The sequence below is a fragment of the Monodelphis domestica genome, chromosome 1, assembly GCF_027887165.1.
Source record: "Monodelphis domestica isolate mMonDom1 chromosome 1, mMonDom1.pri, whole genome shotgun sequence".
Classification (NCBI taxonomy): Eukaryota; Metazoa; Chordata; class Mammalia; order Didelphimorphia; family Didelphidae; genus Monodelphis; species Monodelphis domestica.
The window spans coordinates 508,255,481-508,275,197 of NC_077227.1; the positions used below are offsets into that span (position 1 = coordinate 508,255,481).

The following is a 19,717-nucleotide window of genomic DNA, read 5'->3' on the forward strand; positions in this document are numbered from 1 at the left end:
CCAACTACTTCCCTGAGACACTGACCACCATTGCAGAGATCCCCTAAAAACCTAAGTTCAGGGACCATGTCAGTCCTAGGAACTGCTTAGCTCCCACAGTATTGACACTGATTAATCCCCACAGAGGTAGGTGGTAAAGTGTATAAAGTGCCAGACTTGGATTCTATGAGTTTATATCTTGTTTCAGCCACATATTAGCTGTGTGAACCTAAGAAAGTCATTAAACCCTCTTTGCCTCGGTTTTATCATCTATAAACATGAACTAGAGAAGGAAATGGCAAATCTTTTTTTTTTTGTATCCAGTATCTTTGCCAAGGAAATTACAAATGGGATCAGGAAGAGCTGAAATATATATATAGCGCTCCACATAGAGTAAACAGAAGAGGATGAAAGGAGGGAAAATAATGGGGGGGGGGGGGGGAATGGGAGTATTGAGAAAGGATCTTCTTGGCCAGAAGTTTTAAACTTCGGTTCTGTTTTAAAATAGATGCATTTCAACAGTTTCAATAATTATCAACCAATAACTAGTTTCCTTTGTAATCCTAAGTATTTTATTTTGTGCATTGAAAGACATTATTATGAGAGTCCATTGGCTTTACCATGTGGCCAAAGGAATCCATAACACACACAAAATTGAGAACTCTGTTCTAGAGCTTAGGAGAATCTCTGGATATCATTCAGTCCATTGTCCTTATTTTACAGGAGAGGAAATCCAGATTTCCTTAAAGTATAAGAATTCCCTGTACAACTACCAGTCAGCTTTCAGTTCAGTAAAAAAAGTCTTGACCTGGAAAAGAGGATCTAGCTTCAAATCTGCCTCCATAGACTAACTAAAAAAAAAAAAATCACTTTGGACAGGTCCCTTGCTTTCTCCCTGGATCTCAGTTTCCTCATCAATACAATAAGGTTGTTGGGCTAATCATCTCTAAGGTCCTTCAGGCTACAACAGTCTACTTTATGCTTGGAATACGGTGTAGATTAGGAATTCTTGCACAACAAACTCTTAAAAAAATACATTGATAACTACCTTTCAATAGAATTTATTTTCTTTGTAATCTTGTGTATTTTCTTTTATTAATTTAAAAGCATTTTTCCGAGGGGTCCAGTGGCTTCACCAGACTGCCAGAGGTGTCCAGAACACACAAAACAAAACAAAAAAGGTTAATAAACTAAAATGTAGATCAGTGCAATTCCCTCACAGTACAGATGAGGAAATTGAAGTCCAGAGAAGCCAAGTGGCTTGTCCCAAGTTGCAGAGAACTGAGGAGCTCGGTGTCTCCCTCTAGCGCCCAGGCTGGGGGAGGCGAGAAGAGGAGGGAGGGTGTCCCCAGAACCTAGGAGCTTGTGCCAGGACCCCCAAACCAAACTCACGACTTCGATTCTTTCACTGCGCCTGTGCGCAGCGCCTGGGTCCAGTCTATGCGTCACTTCCGGCGTGGAGGGGGTGGGTGGAGCGGTCGGTGGGTCGGACCTGTCCGCGGTGCTGGCGGAGGCTCCAGGTTGCCTGTGACCCGGCCCACCCTCCCTTCCGTTCTGGCCCGGGGGGCCGGTGAGTGTCCGCGCGCCGGGGCAAGAGGGCGGGGCTGGCGAGGGTCTGCGCGCGCTTGGGGCGGGGGGCGGGGCCGCTGCCGGTGAGGGCCTACGCGTGTGCGCGTGCGCGGGTCTGGGGCGGGTCTGGGGCGGGTCTGGAGGGAGAAGTGAAGAAACTGACCCTGGAAGAGAGGATCCCAGGCTCCTGACCTCCAACCCCGCATCCCTATATGCGCTCTGGACGTTTCGCTCTGGACGTTTCTCTCTGGGTGTCCCGTAACCATCTCAAACGCCACACGTTCAAAACAGAACTCACCCCTCTTAAAGCTTCTGAAGGCAGGTTCCTCCATCCTGCCAGGAACCCAGGTCTACAACCCTGGACTCTTCCTGAACGATCCTCTCTTCGCCATTTCCAAATCCAGTCAGTAGCTAAGTCTTGTCAGATCTGCCTCTACAACATCTCTCACATCTGTCCCCTTCTCTCCACTCACCGTCTTGGCTCTCATGTGGCCAATTGCAATAGCCTTGGAAGTGGTTTCTTTACTTCCAGTCCCTTCCCTGTCCCATCTCTTCCCCAACCCCTCCTAGCACAGCTGCCAGTGATATTCCTAAAGCTCAGTTCTGACCGTGTCACTCCTTTGTTCAAAACGACTTAATTAGCTTCCTACTGTCTGCAGAATCAAAAACTGTTTAAACTCAGACATTTAAAATCCTTTTCAGACTGGCTTCATTCTGCCTCTGGAGAGACTTGTTTCACGTCATTCCTCTTCATGCATTCTTGTTCCCGCCATACTAGGCCAATTGCTGTTGTGCATGCACACCTCTTTTTGTGCGGAAATTGCTTTCCTGCCTTACATCCCTGACCTAGAACACTTAACATGCAAAGCCCAACTCAGCTGCGGGTCCCTGCAAAACAGCTTTTTTTCTGATCCTTCTACAGAAGAGGTCCTTAACCTTTTTTGGGTGTCGGCTTTTTGGCAGTCTGGCAGAAAATAATGTTTTTTTTTTAAGTGCATAAATAAAAAACAGAGGATTCCAAAGAAAATTAGTTATGTTGAAATGCAGTTATCAAAATAGTTTTAAAAAAAGCAATAACACAAAACCAAGTTCACTGACTGGAGGTTAAGAACCATTGATGTGGATGTAATTGTACTTTGTACAATTGTAATTGTACTCAGATTACCTTGTACTGGCTACTTTTGTCCATTTTGTATCCCCTCAATAGAATGCAAACTCTTTGAGGCCAAGAACTGTTTTTTTCATTTTGTCTTTGTGTTCCCAGTACACAGTGCTTGGCATGTAGCAGGTGGCCAAAGAATGAATGAGGAGAATAAGTAAGGAGAATCAAGGAATGGGAGAGAGGGTGTTAGGAAAAGGGGAGTCAGGGAAAGGGAGGAGCAGAGAAAGAGGAAAATCAAATACCCTTGGAAAGGAGAAGGGGAGATTCAGAGCTGGTAGACCTGGAAAGGGGGACCTGAGAGGGGAAGACTCAGAAGAGACCAGGGATGAAGAGAATGAGGCAGTGGGAGAGGGGGCAGGGAAGCTGATGAAGGAAAGACTTAGGAAAAGGATATGTTGGGAAGGGAAGAATCAAAGGAAGATGACACCTATGAACAAGAGAGATTGAGGGGAAGTTTTTACTCAGGGGATGGGAGAGTAAAGGGAAGGGAATATCTTGTGAAAGGAGAGATTTCAGGGAAAAGGGAACTCTGGTGAAAACTAGAGAGTGGGAAGCACTTCCTCGCCTCTTCAATAGACTGGGAAAAGGTTCTAAAAAGGCCCAAGTTCCAGCACCATCATCCAGGCACCATTATCATCTAGTATTGTTTTTTTTTTTTTGGAAGAGCCCTTAGACATCATCTTTTCCAACTCTTTTATTTTACAGAGGTGGAAATGGAGGCCCAGAAAAGTAAGGGAACTTATCCAATGTCATACACCATTAGTTGCTCCAACTTTGTTTTCAACTGAGGAGGATGCTACTGATGGCCTGTCAGCAAATTACTAGTTTCATTTAGACAGTCAATAAGCAATACACCAATAAACATGGTGCCTTCCACGTGCCAGGCATCGTTCTGGGTTCTGGGATACAAAGACAACAATGAAACAGCTTTTGCCTTCAAGAAACTTACATTCTACTATGAATCTGCATGTTCACAGAGAAACAAATACAGTCTATATATGAGATAAATTTACAAAGACTTGGAAGAAAAGTCTCTACCAACTGGGAGACTTAAGAAAGTTTTCTTGAAGAAGGTAGTTCTTGAGCGGGGTCTCAGGGAGCTGTGTACTTTCTCCTATGGCAGTTCAGCTTCTCTTTTAAAAATATTTTCTTGTACTCTTTGGGACAGGTGGATTTTATGGGTAGCACAACACACTATTAATTGGACTTAGAATTGTTTGGTTTTTTTTTATTTATTTTTTGAGCAGCTTCCTGATATCTAATGTCCGAAGAAAGTGACTCTCTGAGAACAAGCCCATCTGTGGCCTCTCTGTCTGAAAATGAGCTACAGTTCCCCAGACAGCCTGGCTATGTGTGCTCCCTGACTGAGGAGCTCGTCACCAAAGCCCGGGAGGAACTGCAGGAGAAGCCAGAGTGGCGACTCCGGGATGTTCAGGCCCTTCGAGACATGGTCTGTAAAGACTATCCCAGCCTAAGTACGTCTCTGGACGATGCTTTTCTCCTGCGCTTCCTCAGGGCCCGAAAGTTCGACTACGATCGAGCCTTGCAGCTTCTGGTCAACTATCACAGCTGTCGGAGGAGCTGGCCTGAGGTGTTTGATAACCTGAAGCCCTCTGCCCTAAAGGAGGTCCTGGGTTCAGGCTTTCTCACCATGCTGCCTCATTCAGACCCTCGAGGCTGCCAGGTAGTTTGCCTTCGTCCAGGTATGTCTCTCTAAAGTTGATTGTCTTTGGGAGCTTGGGATGCATTTGGTTTTTGTGGCGATTAGGATCAACTTCCATAGGTTTACAAGCAAAAAGGGACCTGGGAGATCTTCTAGTCAACCCCTGTATTTTACAGAAAAGGAAACTGAGTCCCAGAAGAAGAACATGGCTTGGGTGAAAGTCCCATCATGGGGAATAGACTTGGGATTCATCATCTGACTCTAGATGACCCCATATTCCCTTTCCAGAAGTAGACAATAGTTCTTTGTGTCCCTGTGAGCAGAGGGAAAGGGGCTATCTGCTTAGCTCAGTGATTGTTTAGTCATAGGAGGAGAGGCCTGTACTAGAGCTCTGGTAGAACCTATAAAACTGGGAAATCTTGAAGTCTGGACTCCACAGTAGACAGTATGACCATTGGCTGAGGCCCAGCTTAGCGAAGCACTCATTGCCAGAAGGCTGGCCACCAGTCAAGGAACTTTCCACCACTAAAACTCATGGAAATATCTCTGTCAGTGGAAGGGGTTATGGTGATGGTGGTATGGGCGGGGGAGTGGGGGTGGGTGTTAGCTATCTATAAGTATTCCAAGAGCCACTGCATGGAAGATAGAGTCTGTGCCAGCAGAGGGAGCTTCCTTACCAGTAAGACCATGTAAGTGTGAGTAGAGCAGCACAAAACTGAGAGTGAGCCCGGCCTGCCCAGCAGAGGCCCAGATGGGGGAAATCTGTAAAAGAGCAGGTAGCATGACGGCAAGAGCCCTCGACTGGGTGTCAGGAGGCCTGGTTTGCCATCACAGCTCCGACACCCAATCAGCTCTGGGACAGAAATCGTCGAAGCATCTGAGCTTCAGGCTCAGCTCCTATAAAATGGGATAATAATCCCAGCCTCCCCTGCCTCCACTCAGGGTTGTGAGGAAGGCACTTGGTAAACCTTACAATGGTGAGCTAGCACCAGGGGAGCTTATTCTCTTCTTATATCTCCTCTAAATGCTGTGTGGGATAAAAACAAGCATCCACCCCACTCAAATGAAAAAAAACCTGGAGTCAGAAAGTGAGAGTAGAAGAGACAGAAGTTTAGTGCTTCTTTCTCAGGAGAAAGAGCAAATGCCAGTGCTTGGGCGCAGATACAGACATTATATCAGTGGGGATGTGAGATTCCTCCACCCCTCCTCTGTCCAACCCCTGTTGTCTGGGGGCCAGGGCTTACGGTCTAAGCACAAAGTCTACCCCAATCAGAAAACAGCATGAGCTCATGACGAGCCCCTCCTTGCCAGGGTAGGTTATGGGGAGGTAGCCATGTCCTTGAGAGTGACTTCCTCAGCTTCTAAAGGTACGATGAGTGATATATTGCCTTCCTTGTTTCTTGAGCTGTGTCAGGAGGTCTGTAGATAAGAGGCATGAGGGGCCTCCCATCTCCCAGCTCTCCAGATCTGCCTCCTAAATCGACTAAGTAAAATAATCATGAAGTCCTTGAAACTAAAAGACTTGTTTACACATTCCATTCTTAATTGGGGGAGTAAGCTGGATGCTTTACCTTGAGAAGGATACTCTTAATTTTATCTTATTCACTGCCATGGCTTGGGGCTCCCAGCCCAGAGAGGCCCATGAATCTGGGAGCACATAAAATAGCTTAGAAGTGAGTAGTCCCCCTCTCTGGGCCTAAGCTTGCACAACAGACATATAGGCCAGCACTGGGCCCAGTCTGGGCCTGTGTTTCTGGTTATGCTGGTGTCAAGTCTGTTTTAGTTCCTTGGTGGCAGGAACTAGTTCTGCTTTTCTCTCTATCCCCTGTGCCTAGCACAGTGCCTGGCCAAAAGTCATCAATTAGTAAATGCTTATTGTTTGATGATGTCTTGGTTAACATGGCTCACCCTTTTTAAAAAATTCCCATTAACTTAAAATCTGCACTGAAAGGATTGATTATTCTGTATGATTCATTGACCAAAGTCAGTGCCCCACCCCTTACACTTATACACATATACATCACATAGCAGGCATATTAACCATTAGCCTAAAAACAGTTAGAATTGAAAGCAAAAGACTTCCCAAGTCAATAAAATTACAGCGTGTTATCAGCAACATAATGTAAAGGAAATAAAACATTTTAAATCAAGAGAGCTAGGCTATATTTCTGGTTCAGTCCTTAAGATCAGGTACCTTGAGCAGATCTCTTCTATTCTCTGAGTCTCAGTTTCCCCATTTGAAATATGAGAGGGCTAGAACAAGATATTCTTTCTCTAAGGCCACTTCCAGCTCTGTTAGTCGATAATCAAAGAAAGAATTATGAGGCAAACACTTTTTTAAACCTTTACCTTCTGTTCTAGAAACAACTCTTGAGACAGAAGGGCAAGGTCTAGGGAAATGGGATTAAGTGACTTGCCCAGGGTCACACAGCTAGAAGTGTCTGAGGCCAGATTTAAACCTAGGTCTTCCCTACTCCAGGCCAGGTGCTCTAACCACTTAGCAACCTAGCTGCCCCAAAGCACATATTTTGTAATCAGTAAAAGATAAGGCAGGAATTAGGGGAATTCGAACTGCTGTCATCATTGTTATTATTACCCATCATGGGAAGATGAGCAAATCACTTAGCCTCTTTAAGCCTTAGTATCCTCATATGCAAAATAAGGATAACAATACATGCAATAATAATAGTTAGCATTTGTTTAGTGCTTAAAGTTTTACAAAGTCCTAGACTGAGAGTCTGGAGGCCTGGCTTACCATCACAGCTCTGACACTTAATTAGCTCTGGGACCGAAATTGCCTAAGCATCCAAGCTTCAGGCTCAATACCTGAAAAATGGGATAATAATCCCAGCATCTCCTGCCTTCACTCTGGGTGAGGAAGGCACTTGGTAAACCTTACAATGCTGAGCTAGTGCTAGGAGAGCTTATTCTGGGACGTTCTCTTCTAAATGCCAGGGCTTGGGGTTCCCAACCCAGAGTGTTGAGAAACATGTTCCTCAGAACAACCCTGTGTGAAGTGAGTGCTGTTATGATCTCCACTCTGCAAATGGGGAAGCTGAGACGGAGAAGTTAAATGCCCAAGGTCACACAGCTAGGAAGTGACCGAGAGAAGATTTGAAGAAAGGCAACGGGTTCTTAACCTTTTTTTGTTGTTTCAAGGACCCCCTTGATAGTCTTGTAAAGCCTATGGACCCCATCTCAGAATTGTGCCTAAATACGTAAAGTAAAATAGAGTTTGACAATGGAAGGCAATTACATTGAAATGTAGTTATCAAGGTATTAAAAAGAAAGAAATAGGAGCTAGTTCCCTGACAGTCCCTCACACTCCATCCACTTTGCAGTCTAGTTGCTGGTAGAGCTCACAATTTGACAACTCTACTTTAGAGGAGAGCGAGTGGCAGCAGGCAGTCCAGGGCTTGTGCCCTCTGACTCGGATGGGCAGGGTGGTCCTAGGCAAGGCCCTGAGCTAGCTCCCTGCTGCTTTGGCAGCGCTCAGTGTCAGGTACAAGGAACATTCAGCCCCTCGTCTGGGAGTTTACTAGACAGTATCAATGAAATCCCAGGCCCAGATCCTAGTCCTGCTCCCTCCTTCATCACAAGCTTGCTGAGGAAAATGCTTTGTAAATTGTTAATGCTATTGAAGTGTGACCTGTGCATTGCTATTACTGTTCATTTCTCCCCTCTTTTATCTTGCAACCTTAGATAGATGGATCCCAAGTAACTACCCAATTACTGAGAACATTCGTGCCATATACTTGACATTAGAAAAGTTGATTCAGTCTGAGGAGACCCAAGTGAATGGAATTGTCATCCTTGCAGACTACAAAGGAGTTGGCTTAGCCAAGGCTTCCCATTTCGGTCCTTTTATAGCCAAAAAAGTGATTGGAATTCTCCAGGTAAGGTCCCTACTTGGTTTGGGGAACAATTCATATAAATATTAGTCAGTTGACACTTTCTCCTTTATTATTGAGGTTGAAGGATGGAGTGAGAATTTGGCTTTTCTCTCAGAATCCTGCTCATTCTTTCTCCAAGCTGTGGATGTGGATGACTGGAAAGTTTCACCTTGTGCTGTGGGTCACCAGTGACCCTGGTGGCTTCCTTTTCCTACTATAGTTTGGATGAAATCAGCTCTAAAAACCTAAAGTTGAGAGAGCAAAGAAGGCCAACACCTCAGAAACTGATTTTTCTTTTTCTAGGAGGTAGAATCTCACTTTTGTAGTGATGTATATAAAATTTATATGGATGATATTTTCCAAGCCAAACCTCCTTTAAATTTTTTTTTTTAGTATTTTTTGCCTCAAATTGTATGATGTTTTCTTTTGTACTTTTAGATTTTTTTCCAATTACATGTAAAAATAATTTTTATGAGAGAATCCAAATTCTCTCCCTCTTTCCTCTCCTTGTCTTTGAAAAAGCAAGCAATTTGAAATAGATTATACGTGTGCAGTCATATAGACACACACTTCCATATTGGCCATGTTATGAAAAAAAAAAAAAACACAGACTTCCCCCCACCAAAAAAACACCACCACCCAAACCCAGAAAAATAAATAAAGTTTAAAAAATACTATTTGATCTACATACAAACTCCATCAATTCTTTCTATGGAGGTAGATAGCATTTTTCATATGATTTTTTAAAACTATTTTCTTCATCTTAGTATCATTTCTAAGACAGAAGAATGGCAAGAGCTAGGCAATGGGAGTTAAGTGACTTGCACAGGGTGACACAGCTAGGAAATGTCTGAGGCCAGATTTGAACCCAGGTCTTCCTGATTTCAGGTCTGGTGCTCTATGTACACAGAGCCACCTATCTGCCCCCAGATGATAATGATTTCAAAGTGCTTTTTAACATTTGTGACACAAGGCCTGGTGTTCTTCCCATGCCCTGTGGGGCTAGGGAAGAGGCCTTGCATTCTACCTGGCTGTGCTAGCAGGGCCCTCAAGCTGGAAAGACTTGGCAAACAAAGCCTTACAACCGACTCTGTGCCTGCTAGCTAAGGACCAGAGTCTAGCAAAGGGCATTTGACAATTTGGCAATCAGAAGGTTGTTCTCCAATGAGGACAATTTTTTAACCAGCACTACTCAAAATACCATTGACTGAAGCATGGAGAGGGTTTGAAAGCACATGTTCATAGGAAGCCAGTGCCCATATTGGAAAGCATGGCATTGTTCAACTCCCAGGGACTCCTGACTGATGGAAAAGGCTATCTACCACCATAGAGCTTCCCAACTACCCCTCCTGCCTCCAGGCTCTCTTTTCTGGCCCATCTGATATACTGTCTCATGTTAGTCTTCCTAATACACTGTGCCACTGCCCCAAAGGGTCCTGTAGTGCCATTGTTGTCTGAATAAAGGACAAACCCTATAACTTCATAAAATCTTTACCTTCTGTTTTTGAAGCGATATTAGTATTGGTCCCAAGGCAGAAGAACATTAAGGGGTAGGCAATTTTGGGTTAAATGACTTACCCAAGGTCACACAGCGAGGAAGAAGTGTCTGAGGCCAGATGTGAACCCAGGGCCTCCCATCTCTAGGCCTGGTGCTCTATTCACTGAGCCACCCAGCTGCTCCTCAAAACCCTTTAACTTTAGCCTGGCATTTGAGGCTTTCCATACGGTGACTGAGCTTCTTCCTGTGACTCTCCTACATGCTAGACAAACTGTACTCTTCCTCACAACCTCTGTGCCCTTTCCCCAACCTGGAATGCCCTTCCCTCTCTAGCTTTTTACTTCCAACTCCTGCTCATCCTTCAGAGGCCTGCTCCAATGCCAACTCTCCCATAAAGACTTGACCAAGTCCCCTAGCTCCCAGCCACAATGAATCTCTCCACCCTCTTGAGCAGCATTGTGTACAGTATATGTCCTGCTTGGAGTCACCATTATATATGCAGTGCCTTTCTCCCTTGCTGGACTGTAAATTCCCTGAAGGCAGGGACTGGGGCTCCGTCCTTCAAAAGTCCTTACACAGAGTAGGCATTTGGTGTTTATTGAATTAATGAATCAGGAATGTGGTATAAGGAATGAGAGAGAGAGAGAGAGTGTGGGGGGGGTGGGGGGGGGTGTGTGTAAGCCTGCCTGTTTCACATGGGGGTTATGATCATCAAATACAATATGAAAATGCTCATAAATTGAAAAAACACAAAATACACGTGAGCTATTACTATTTAGTTCCATTAATAGATTTTATGCATGGTGTGATGGAAGATGTCCCAGAAGTTGGGGTTATAGACTTTGTTTTCTACAGAGGTTTTCAGATGTTCTAAAATCAATTTTCTTTCTTTCTTTCTTTCTTTCTTTCTTTCTTTCTTTCTTTCTTTCTTTCTTTCTTTCTTTCTTTCTTTCTTTCTTTCTTTCTTTCTTTCTTTCTTTCTCCTTTCTTTCTCTCTCTCTCTCTCTCTCTCTTTCTTTCTTTCTTTCTTCCTTCCTTCTTTCCTTTTTTTTTACCACAGGATGGTTTTCCCATTAGAATAAAAGCTGTCAATATTGTAAATGAACCTCGAATATTCAAAGGCATTTTTGCTATCATAAAACCATTTCTGAAGGAGAAAATAGCAAACAGAGTGAGTGGTTTATTTCTTCTTGTCAATGATAGCTTTAAATATTGGACTTCTCCCATTCCCTTCCCCTTTTTGAAAAGATTTGGGAGGGGTATGGATAATAGCACTTTTTTAATGTGTTAGTTTTGCGTAACTCCCCACCCTGCTTTTTTATCCTTTCTATAGGGGATAATGACTCTCTGGGAGGGGGAAGAAGAGGGGATGCAATGAGAAATGTAGGTGATGTAAAAACAAAATATATTCATACAAACTTATTTTTAAAATAAAACTTTAAAATATTTTCATTCTTCTATAGTGTGACTACCCCCTTTAGATGTTTTCCTTAGATAGACTCTTTTCCCCCCGACTGTCTTATTTTTGATAAGATGAGTGAATGTTTAAACTTGTTGTTTGTGTGTCTGAGCAGACTAATTATGGAGATTCAAGCTGATAATTTCCTCTGTAAAATGAGGGGTTTGGATTCCACATTATCTAAGGATCCTTCTAGCACTGGTATTCTTATGATTATGAGGTTCCTTCCAGTTCTAATAGTCTATGATCTAGGAATCCCTAAAGTTATAAATATATAATATAAATAAATATACAAAATTATATGTAAGTATATAAATTTATATATAATTCAAATAATTATGCAAATTTATATAATATAAATAAATATAAGTCTCCCTTCTACATGACAGGGGTTAGGGGCATAGGACCCTCACAATCTGGAAAATCCTCGTAAAATTGTTTGATCCTTCCTTTGTACCAGAGAAGGTCTGAATTTTTTTCTTCTTTTTTGGTCTGTTTACAGTACCTTGTTGTAAAATTGGATTAAGTACTTGGTCATAAGCTATATAGTTTCCAAATTTTTTCTATGTCATCTGCTGCCCTTTGTGTGTTATCTGCAGTTTCCACAAAACTCTCTCCAATTCCCATTTAATTTCTTATGTACCCTGTGATGTGTTAGAACTGTGATAGGGAAAGTTTAGAAGGGATACGTGTATATAAAGTTATATATGATATATAATATAGATTTCTTTCTATAAATATGTCTATATAGATAAATATAGATATAAATATAGATAGATATAAAAAATAGTTAAAGATAGATTCGATATAAATATATAAATACCTCTGAAATTATCTGTGATCTAAACCCTACAACCAAAGCAGTCTTCTGGGAACAAAAGAGGAAATTTGTCAAGTTAACATCGGAGACTGCGACTAATCTACGTTCTGCCTCTCCTAGCCATGTGACCTTGTCCTTCTGCCTTACCTTCAATATCTCATCTCTAAAACGAAGGGGTTAGATGATGAATTTGAATGCCTTCCAACTGTAGATCTCTGACCCTATGATTCTAGTGACTGCCCCTTTCTTACCTTTAGTTTCCTTATCTGTAAAGTGAGGGGACCAGCAAAGGTGATCTAGATCTCATCCAGCTCTGAGGTTGAAAGTTTTAAGGCCCCTTCCATCTCAGTCCTTCTGTGGAGTCTTGACTTCAGGTCATCTAGGAATTTACCAGGAAAGCTGCCACTATTTCTGACCCTGTTTACTTTTTAATATCTTGACTTGTGCCTAAAAAGTGAGGTCAGAGGGAAATGCAATTGCTAGAAAGGTGTCTCAAAAGAATTTTGGTGATTTCTTATAAAACAGAAATTTTAGTCATAAATATCTTATTTGAATGATTTTCAAAAGTTACTTACTCAGTTCTTAATGGCTGTGTAACAATCATCAGGACTTTCAAAAACTGGAAATAGAGAACTGAAATCTCTCTCCCTAACTTCCCCCTTTTTATTCTAGTTTTGTTGTCTGGGAAGAAGTTAGCTTTTATATTGTTGATTTCCTAAGAAGTAGCCAACCTAGGGCCTTGCTATTACTAAAGACAACTTTGGGGCCAGTCACTCAAATACTTTTACATAATATTGTCAGAAAGGAATGAGGTCTGGGGTCAAGAGACCTGGGTCTTATTCTTGAATCTTTGACTTGCTATGATTGCTTCCCCTCCTGAGCCTCAGTTAGTACATCTGTAAAAGAGGTGTGATAGCCACTCTTCTACTTTCCTCCTAAGGTTCTTGTATGCCTCAAGGAAAATAATGTATATAAAGTACTCTGTAACAGTAAAATGCTGTAGAAATGCGAGCAATCCCTCTTCTTCACCAACACATCTTGGTCTCTTTGTCCTTGGTGGAATTTTGTAGCAGCAGGAGGAAAAGCAGTTCTGTCCAGACATCCTTATACATATGCTTCATGAATTCTTCCCTCTTTGTTTCCCCTCAGTTTTTTCTTCATGGATCTGACTTGAATTCTCTACACTTGAACCTTCCAAAGAGTATCCTTCCTAAGGAGTATGGCGGCACTGCCGGGGAGCTGGACCCAAATGCCTGGAACGAGGTGCTGCAGGCCTCAGAGGAGGACTTTGTCAAGGAGTTCTGTAGGCCTCTCCCTTCCAGTAGTAGCCTCCTCCAGGAGACCCTGCTGTTGGAGGGAATAACCTCTGAGGTGCCTGGTGATGAGTCCCTTCGGGGAGTAAAGTCGCAGCTATACTCCTGCTATTAACCAAGAAATCATGTAGTTTTCTACATATGTTGCAGCCTTTAAAGTAATTTTTCTCCCTCTTAAAGCATAAAAAGAGAATTTGAAGTCCCATGAGTTTGGCCCTATCCACTGTAATTGAATTAATAGGACAGAATTTAAATTGGCTGAGGCTGCTTTAAAAGACAACTATATATTACCGAAGGTGGCATGTAGGTAAGTTGCTTGAGAATTAGTTTAAGATAACACTTTTGTAGTCTACCTTTATGCCCCTTGCGGACAGTGCCAGTGGTCAAGTTTCATGAACCCCACTTTGAGCTCATTCAATAGCTGTACTTTCAGGACATATACTGTAATTTCTGCCACTTTGGGTATTTCCTTCAGCTCTTTCATGTGTTGGTAGATAGTTTCATGGGCTTTGGGGGCAAAAACAATCTCCCACTTAATGAGCAACCCACTGGTGAGGAAACTCTGCATTTTGTTCTACTGGCCTTTGGATAGCAAGCATAGTCTCTGGCTAGGGCTATACTTGAAGTTCACCCATCTTGATAGGACCAGCTAATGCTTGTGCTCCCCTGGCATAGTCTTTGAGAGCCCAGGCTGATCCAAGGATTTCTGTGAAAGAATCTCAGAGATGTTGCAAAAAGAAAGCCAGTGGAGGGCAGCCCAAGAGTAAGAGGCCACTATCCTGGAGAAATCAACCTGGGCCAGGTGACTGCATTCGATTGCAGTGCAGATTGCTAGCTGAGATCATGAACCAATTAGATCTGTCTGACTTCACAAACATTTACCTTAAAGACCACTTTCTTTGCACTCCTCCTACTATTATCCCATCAGTCTCTCAGTAACTGCTAATTCATAACCTAGTCCCTCTTTCTGGAAACTGGCATGGCTCCTGCTGCAGTTTGGAAGCATCAGGTCACACCATCAGAGCATTTCTTTTCAGAATGCAGGAGCCCAAGACATTGTGACCCTTAGAGATTTCTGCATGAATCTTGCTGCTCTGATCCCATTTTTCCAATATCCCTGAATGTCTCAGTTCTCATTCTTTACTGAATATCATGTCCAGGACAATATGGCACGGCTGTGGAAAGGTCCAATTTGAATAGATCTAAAACCACCAGATTTCAGTGTAGTATCACAGAAAGAGCACCATACTGAGAGTCAGTAGTTCCTGGAGTTTATCCTGGCATCTGGTCCCAGTTCTGCCACTAACCCATTGTGTAGCTTAATCTCTATGGGTCTCCTCATATTCTTTTCATCTGGGATGCAGTTTAGCTACTGAGTAGCATCATCTGTCAGTTTTCCTCTTGTTGGAGAAAGCCGTGGCATAGTAGCAAAAGAGATGGACTCAGGGTCAAGAAGATTTTGGTTCTGACATATACTGGTGGTGGGACCTTAGGCCAGTCATTTAACCTGTCAGCCTCCTAGTCAGTTCTCTAAGCCTGAGTTACAGAGAAGGTGCTGATGTGTAGCTGTAGAGCTGATTCCTCATGTCAGAGTTCCCTATGAAATTGCAGTGAAGTCCCAGGTCTTGTTCCTCTCTCCCCCTACTAAGATGCATAGCTGAACCAGCTCTGGACCAGACCAGGGAAATCCTATTCTCTTTAGTTGTCAGCAGGAATCACTAAGGGGGAGTTCCCACACTGCTTTGCATTCCAGGACTTTAGACACCAAAATCTTTTTTTAAGGATCATTTTTTAGTGTTGTGAAGCCAGCAAAAACTTCTGAGTGCTTAAAAATTCAAAAAGTTTGAGGGACCAAGTGGTTTGGGAAATAGGATGTTGAAAAGGCACATATTCTCGAGATTTCCTACAAGTTTTTTGTCTAGATGTGATTTCTACCTGTTCATTATGATTCCTGAGCTGCTTTGCCACTTTGTCCATGTCCCTTTTATCCCATATCCCAAATTGAAAGCTCCTACAGTGTGTTAGCTGGAGTCAGATCATCCATACTAAGCCTGGGCTGGGAGTTTTGGCACTTTAGGTCCTCAATCTTAGGTTCAAATCTGGCCTCAGACACTTCGCAGCTGTATGAACCTGGGCAAGTCACTTGACCCCCATTGCCTAGCCCTTACCATTCTTCTGTTTTGGAACCAATACACAATATTGACTCCAAGATGGAAGGTAAGGGTTGAAAAGAAAAAACTTTAGATCCTCACATGTCAAGATTTTACCTTTGCAGGGCAGCTAGGTGGCACAGGCCTAGTGTCAGGAGGTGCTAGGTTCAAATCTGGCCTCAGATATTTTCTAGCTGCCATCACCCTGGGCAAGTCACTTAGTCTCATTCATCTAGCCACTGCCTTTCTGTCTTAGAGCCATCACTCCAACAGCCAATAACCAGCTATCTGTAACCTGATAACCTACCAATACAACTCAATATCAACCAATACAAAATCAATATTAGGGTGATATTCCCCATTGCAGTTGTTACTAGGACAGAAAGTAAGGGTTAAAAAAAAAGCTAAATAAATTTTTGATCTTTGCCCCACAGCCCAGTTGGATCGAGGGTTGATGTCTTTAGACCTAGTTTATGCCTGATTTATTGTATATACAAGATTGTCTTAAATCTCAGCCTCATCCTTGTTGTGCCTCTTTTCTCCATGGTAAAACCAAGAACAAGGCAAATGTTTCATTCCCCAGAAGCAGAGCCACGCAGGCATGCAAAAGCCATTGGTTTATACCTTTACTACCAGGTAGTTCATCTGTGTAGCACTTTTTTTTTAATGAAATTTCATTTATCTTACCTCTCTGGTGCCAATTCTCATTCAGGGGAAACTTATCTCCTCATCTATGAATATTGTGTCTTCTAGAAAAGAGATGAGACATTGCAAGCTTTGAGTGCCAAAATGTCTGTGGACAGACATCTCTCCCTTTCTCTCTTCTAATTGATAATGGCAGTGTGCCTCAAATCACCAAAAATGGCCTGGAAAAAACAAAGGCTTTCAGCCTTGGAAGCCCCAGAAGTAAAGATCCATCTATTTCAAAAGGGAAACCCCATTGCTGAAGTTAGGTGCAAGCTTTCATTAAGGCCTGTTTGGTCTAGATTTGCAGCAGGGCCTCAGCCAGAGGTAAGAAGTAGAAGAAGCAGAGGAAAGTTGGAAGAGATTTGTTCAAAGTTCTTCTGGTCACTGGAAGGAAGCAGAGAAGGCAAAGCAAAGAAAATTACCGTGGTTCAAGGTTACCAAGCATTACTGGCAGTCATATAGTGTAAATATAAGATACCCAGCATTTTACTGTTTGTTCATAACCTTAAAAGCAAATCCGAGAAGCCACATAAAGACAGAGGCACGTCCAATTCCCCTCAGCTCTTCTAGCTAACTCACTGAATGGAAATCTTCTCAGCGGGTATCCTTGCTATAATGGGGCCAAGGCCAGAGTATCCTTGCTTGGAATACTGTGGTGACAGGAGGATGTCTGATTGGTAGGGCTATCAGAAGGCTGAGCAAAGACATGGGTAGGGAACTCAATTGGGTGGGAGCCCAGGTGGTCCCTACACACTGTCTCATTGAGGTATTTTAAGGAATTCTTTCCTGGCAGTGACTAGGAATAGCAAAAGGCATCTGTGGAGCAGACTTTTTCCTTTAGCTTTGATGTGATCCTTACCAAGAAGAGGGATGTTAGCATTGGAAGCAGATTGCGCCATAAATCGTATTCAGCATGATTTTTAAGAAGGAGGGTTAGCGTTCCAGCTGTCACAGCTGCAGAGGATGATTTCCTTTGGCTCTCCCTTCGAGGAAAAGTCCTAGACAGTTTTTTAAATGGCTGAAGCTCTTTCATCCATATATTGTGCCATTGCTTTAGCTTGACCGCTGGTGGATCTTAAGGTATCTCTCACCCACTTGCCTCTGTCCACAATTTGGGTCTTAGTTGCTCCATTTGTAAAAAGGAGACTAGAATATCTCTAGGGCTTTTTCCAGCTCAAAATACTGTGACTTTATGACCAACTGTTGCATTTAGAGAATGTGCCCCTTTTATTGATTGGTCCATTCAAACTGATTTAATTTTCGTTTTGGTGTCTCCCAGCTTGGAATTCTAGAACATCGCAATTCCCTCCTGAATTCATCTTGTTCCTTTGTTGAGGATGGTGTAGGAGTTTTAAGAGCAAGTGAAAGTAAGAGGGGGATTTGATTTAGTAGCAAGAGCTCTGGGCTTATAGTTAAAAGACTTGGGTTTGAATCTTGTGACCTGGAGCAAGCTTTCCCCCCTCTTTAGGCCAGAATTCCTTCCTTTGTAAAATATGAATTTTACTAGATGATCTATTACATCTCTTCTAGTTGAAAATTATGTGATCTTTTTTTTTTACTTCCTTTATTGCTGATAAATGTTCATCCTCAACACCTGATGGTAAGCCAGCTTGAGAGAGACAAAACCTGTTCCCTATTGACTCCAAGGAAGGAAAACTTAAGAGCTGGTAGTTCATCCAATTCTCTTTCATCAGAAGTAAGTTTTCCTAGGAGGTAGGCATGGAAAACACCTCAGGCCAGTGCCAGGTCACTTATTAATGAAAGCATAGACGAGGCAGATATATGTGTCTTCTCCAGTCCCATGTAGGCCTGAACCCTTTAGAGCTCTCCCTGGGGAGGTTTTTATCCTCAGATGAATGACGGGGAGCTCACCATCCTTCTGTCCCCAGGTGGGCAGGCAGCTGTTGGGTGGTGTTCTCTAGTACCTTCTCACGTCTATGTTTTAGCTTGTATCTTTTGCCTTTGAAACTTCACTACTGGAGTGAATGGTTTTTCAGCAGTTAAGCTATTGGTGGTGTGGCTGTTCATCCTTCACTCATTGAGAAGTATATGAAATAAGGGAACAGGGATCATCCAGAATAGAAAAGGTTTGATCTTGAATCTAGTACAGTAGAAGGAGCCCGTTCTAGTTCTGGTTTTGTGTGACGTTAGGCAAGTCATTCTCCTGTGTGGGCCTTGGTTTCCATAGCTACAAAATGAGGTTGGACTGGTCTGTCTCTCAGATCTCTTCCAACTTTGAAAGCTGATGTGCTAACATTCCTTTCTGTTCTAACATTCTTGTTGTGTTCTAAGGTCCTTCCAGCTTGGCGGTCTCACGACTCCTAATCCATCCATCATTGCTCATTCTGGGGGAAGCCAGGATTGAAGGAATTTATAGCGACTTGGTAAACCAAAAGTTTCTTTCCAAGCATGTGATCCCAAAGGGAGTGTGTGCCCTAGAGATATTAATCAGGTCCCCACCTGGTTTTAGAAAAAGGTCCAAAGTGGTTCTCAGTCACACAAATATTTCTCTTAAAGGAAGGACCTTTTCTTTGTTACAGAGGGCAATAACTCAGTAACTGTTGCTTGCCTGTTTTGTTTGTTAAATAAGTAATTCGTCTGTGTTATTTTTCTTTCTTCTTATATAACCAAGTACAATTGTTTCCTTGGGCACCAAGTGAGTTACTGCTTGGGGTTAGGCCTGCTTCTCTTGGCACATGTGGAGAGAATGAGTCTGGGGGGGAGATGGGGAGCAGACCCACTCCCCTCTGCAGTTTGAGTACTTGAATCTATGCCATGGCCTAAAGCCTGGCCTGCCTAGTGCAGCCCCTGCTTCTTATGTGGCCAGAGGAGGCCTTGCTTATATCCTTTGGCCAGTTTTAGGCTCAAGTTCAGTCATTTATCACATTCTTTCTCTGAGACTTTGAGACTGTGGGTGTCAGTGTGCACCTGGAGATGGATGGAGTCTAATTCTGTGTTTATTTTGACAAGATATTTATTTTTATAATGCATTTTATAACATGGTGTGGTGAAAATGTGTTGTTTTATTATGCATGACTGGATCTTAAACAATAAAAGTCTATCTTGGGTTGACTGTGTGTGGAGGTCTTTTAGTGACATCATGTCAAATGGCCCCAGCCAGCTCTGATATTCTGTTTTTCCTAATGGATAAGTGCATTCATTTAGTTCAATTAAACAAGAATTTATCAAGTGACTACTATGTTTATATGCACTTAGGTCCTGGAGAATACAAAGAAAGTCAAAATGAGAAAGAGTCCATCATTGAGGAGATTAAATTTTGCTGGAAGTAATTCTAGGGATCAGCTAGTCCATCTCATACACTTTAGTGATACACTGCTTTCCACGAAGAGCCTTGCATGATTGACCTGACCTTTATTAATAGATTCCATAACCCTATTAATAAATGATGCTGTACTGGGACACAGGGCACCAAGTTTAAGTGATTGACCCAAGGTCATGCACCAAGAATGAGTGGGGCCAGAAATTGAGCCCAAGCCTTCCAAATGCAAAGTTATCATTTTTTT

At 42.7% G+C, this 19,717-nt stretch overlaps 1 protein-coding gene across 2 annotated transcripts; it reads left to right on the forward strand.

Annotated features, from left to right (window-relative positions):
- The first annotated feature begins 1,408 nt into the window (after positions 1–1,408).
- TTPAL (alpha tocopherol transfer protein like) lies at positions 1,409–19,265 on the forward strand. Of its 2 annotated transcripts, XM_001369809.4 has the most exons (5): positions 1,409–1,549; positions 3,958–4,413; positions 8,076–8,269; positions 10,825–10,935; positions 13,193–19,265. In XM_001369809.4, exons 2-5 carry the CDS (start codon positions 3,972–3,974, stop codon positions 13,469–13,471), a joined length of 1,026 nt encoding a protein of 341 aa, XP_001369846.1. In that variant the 5' UTR covers positions 1,409–1,549; positions 3,958–3,971; the 3' UTR covers positions 13,472–19,265. The 2 variants fall into 2 exon arrangements, with proteins under 2 accessions (XP_001369846.1, XP_007475872.1); XM_007475810.3 differs by lacking the exon at positions 10,825–10,935 and having other exon boundaries at positions 1,415–1,549.
- The last annotated feature ends 452 nt before the right edge of the window (positions 19,266–19,717 follow it).

Excerpts from the sequence above, each read along its gene's own strand:
- TTPAL (XM_001369809.4), top strand. The coding sequence starts at position 3,972 with ATGTCCGAAGAAAGTGACTCTCTGAGAACAAGCCCATCTGTGGCCTCT. Across the intron at positions 4,414-8,075 it reads GGTAGTTTGCCTTCGTCCAG|ATAGATGGATCCCAAGTAAC; the intron begins GTATGTCTCTCT and ends TTGCAACCTTAG. Across the intron at positions 10,936-13,192 it reads AGGAGAAAATAGCAAACAGA|TTTTTTCTTCATGGATCTGA; the intron begins GTGAGTGGTTTA and ends GTTTCCCCTCAG.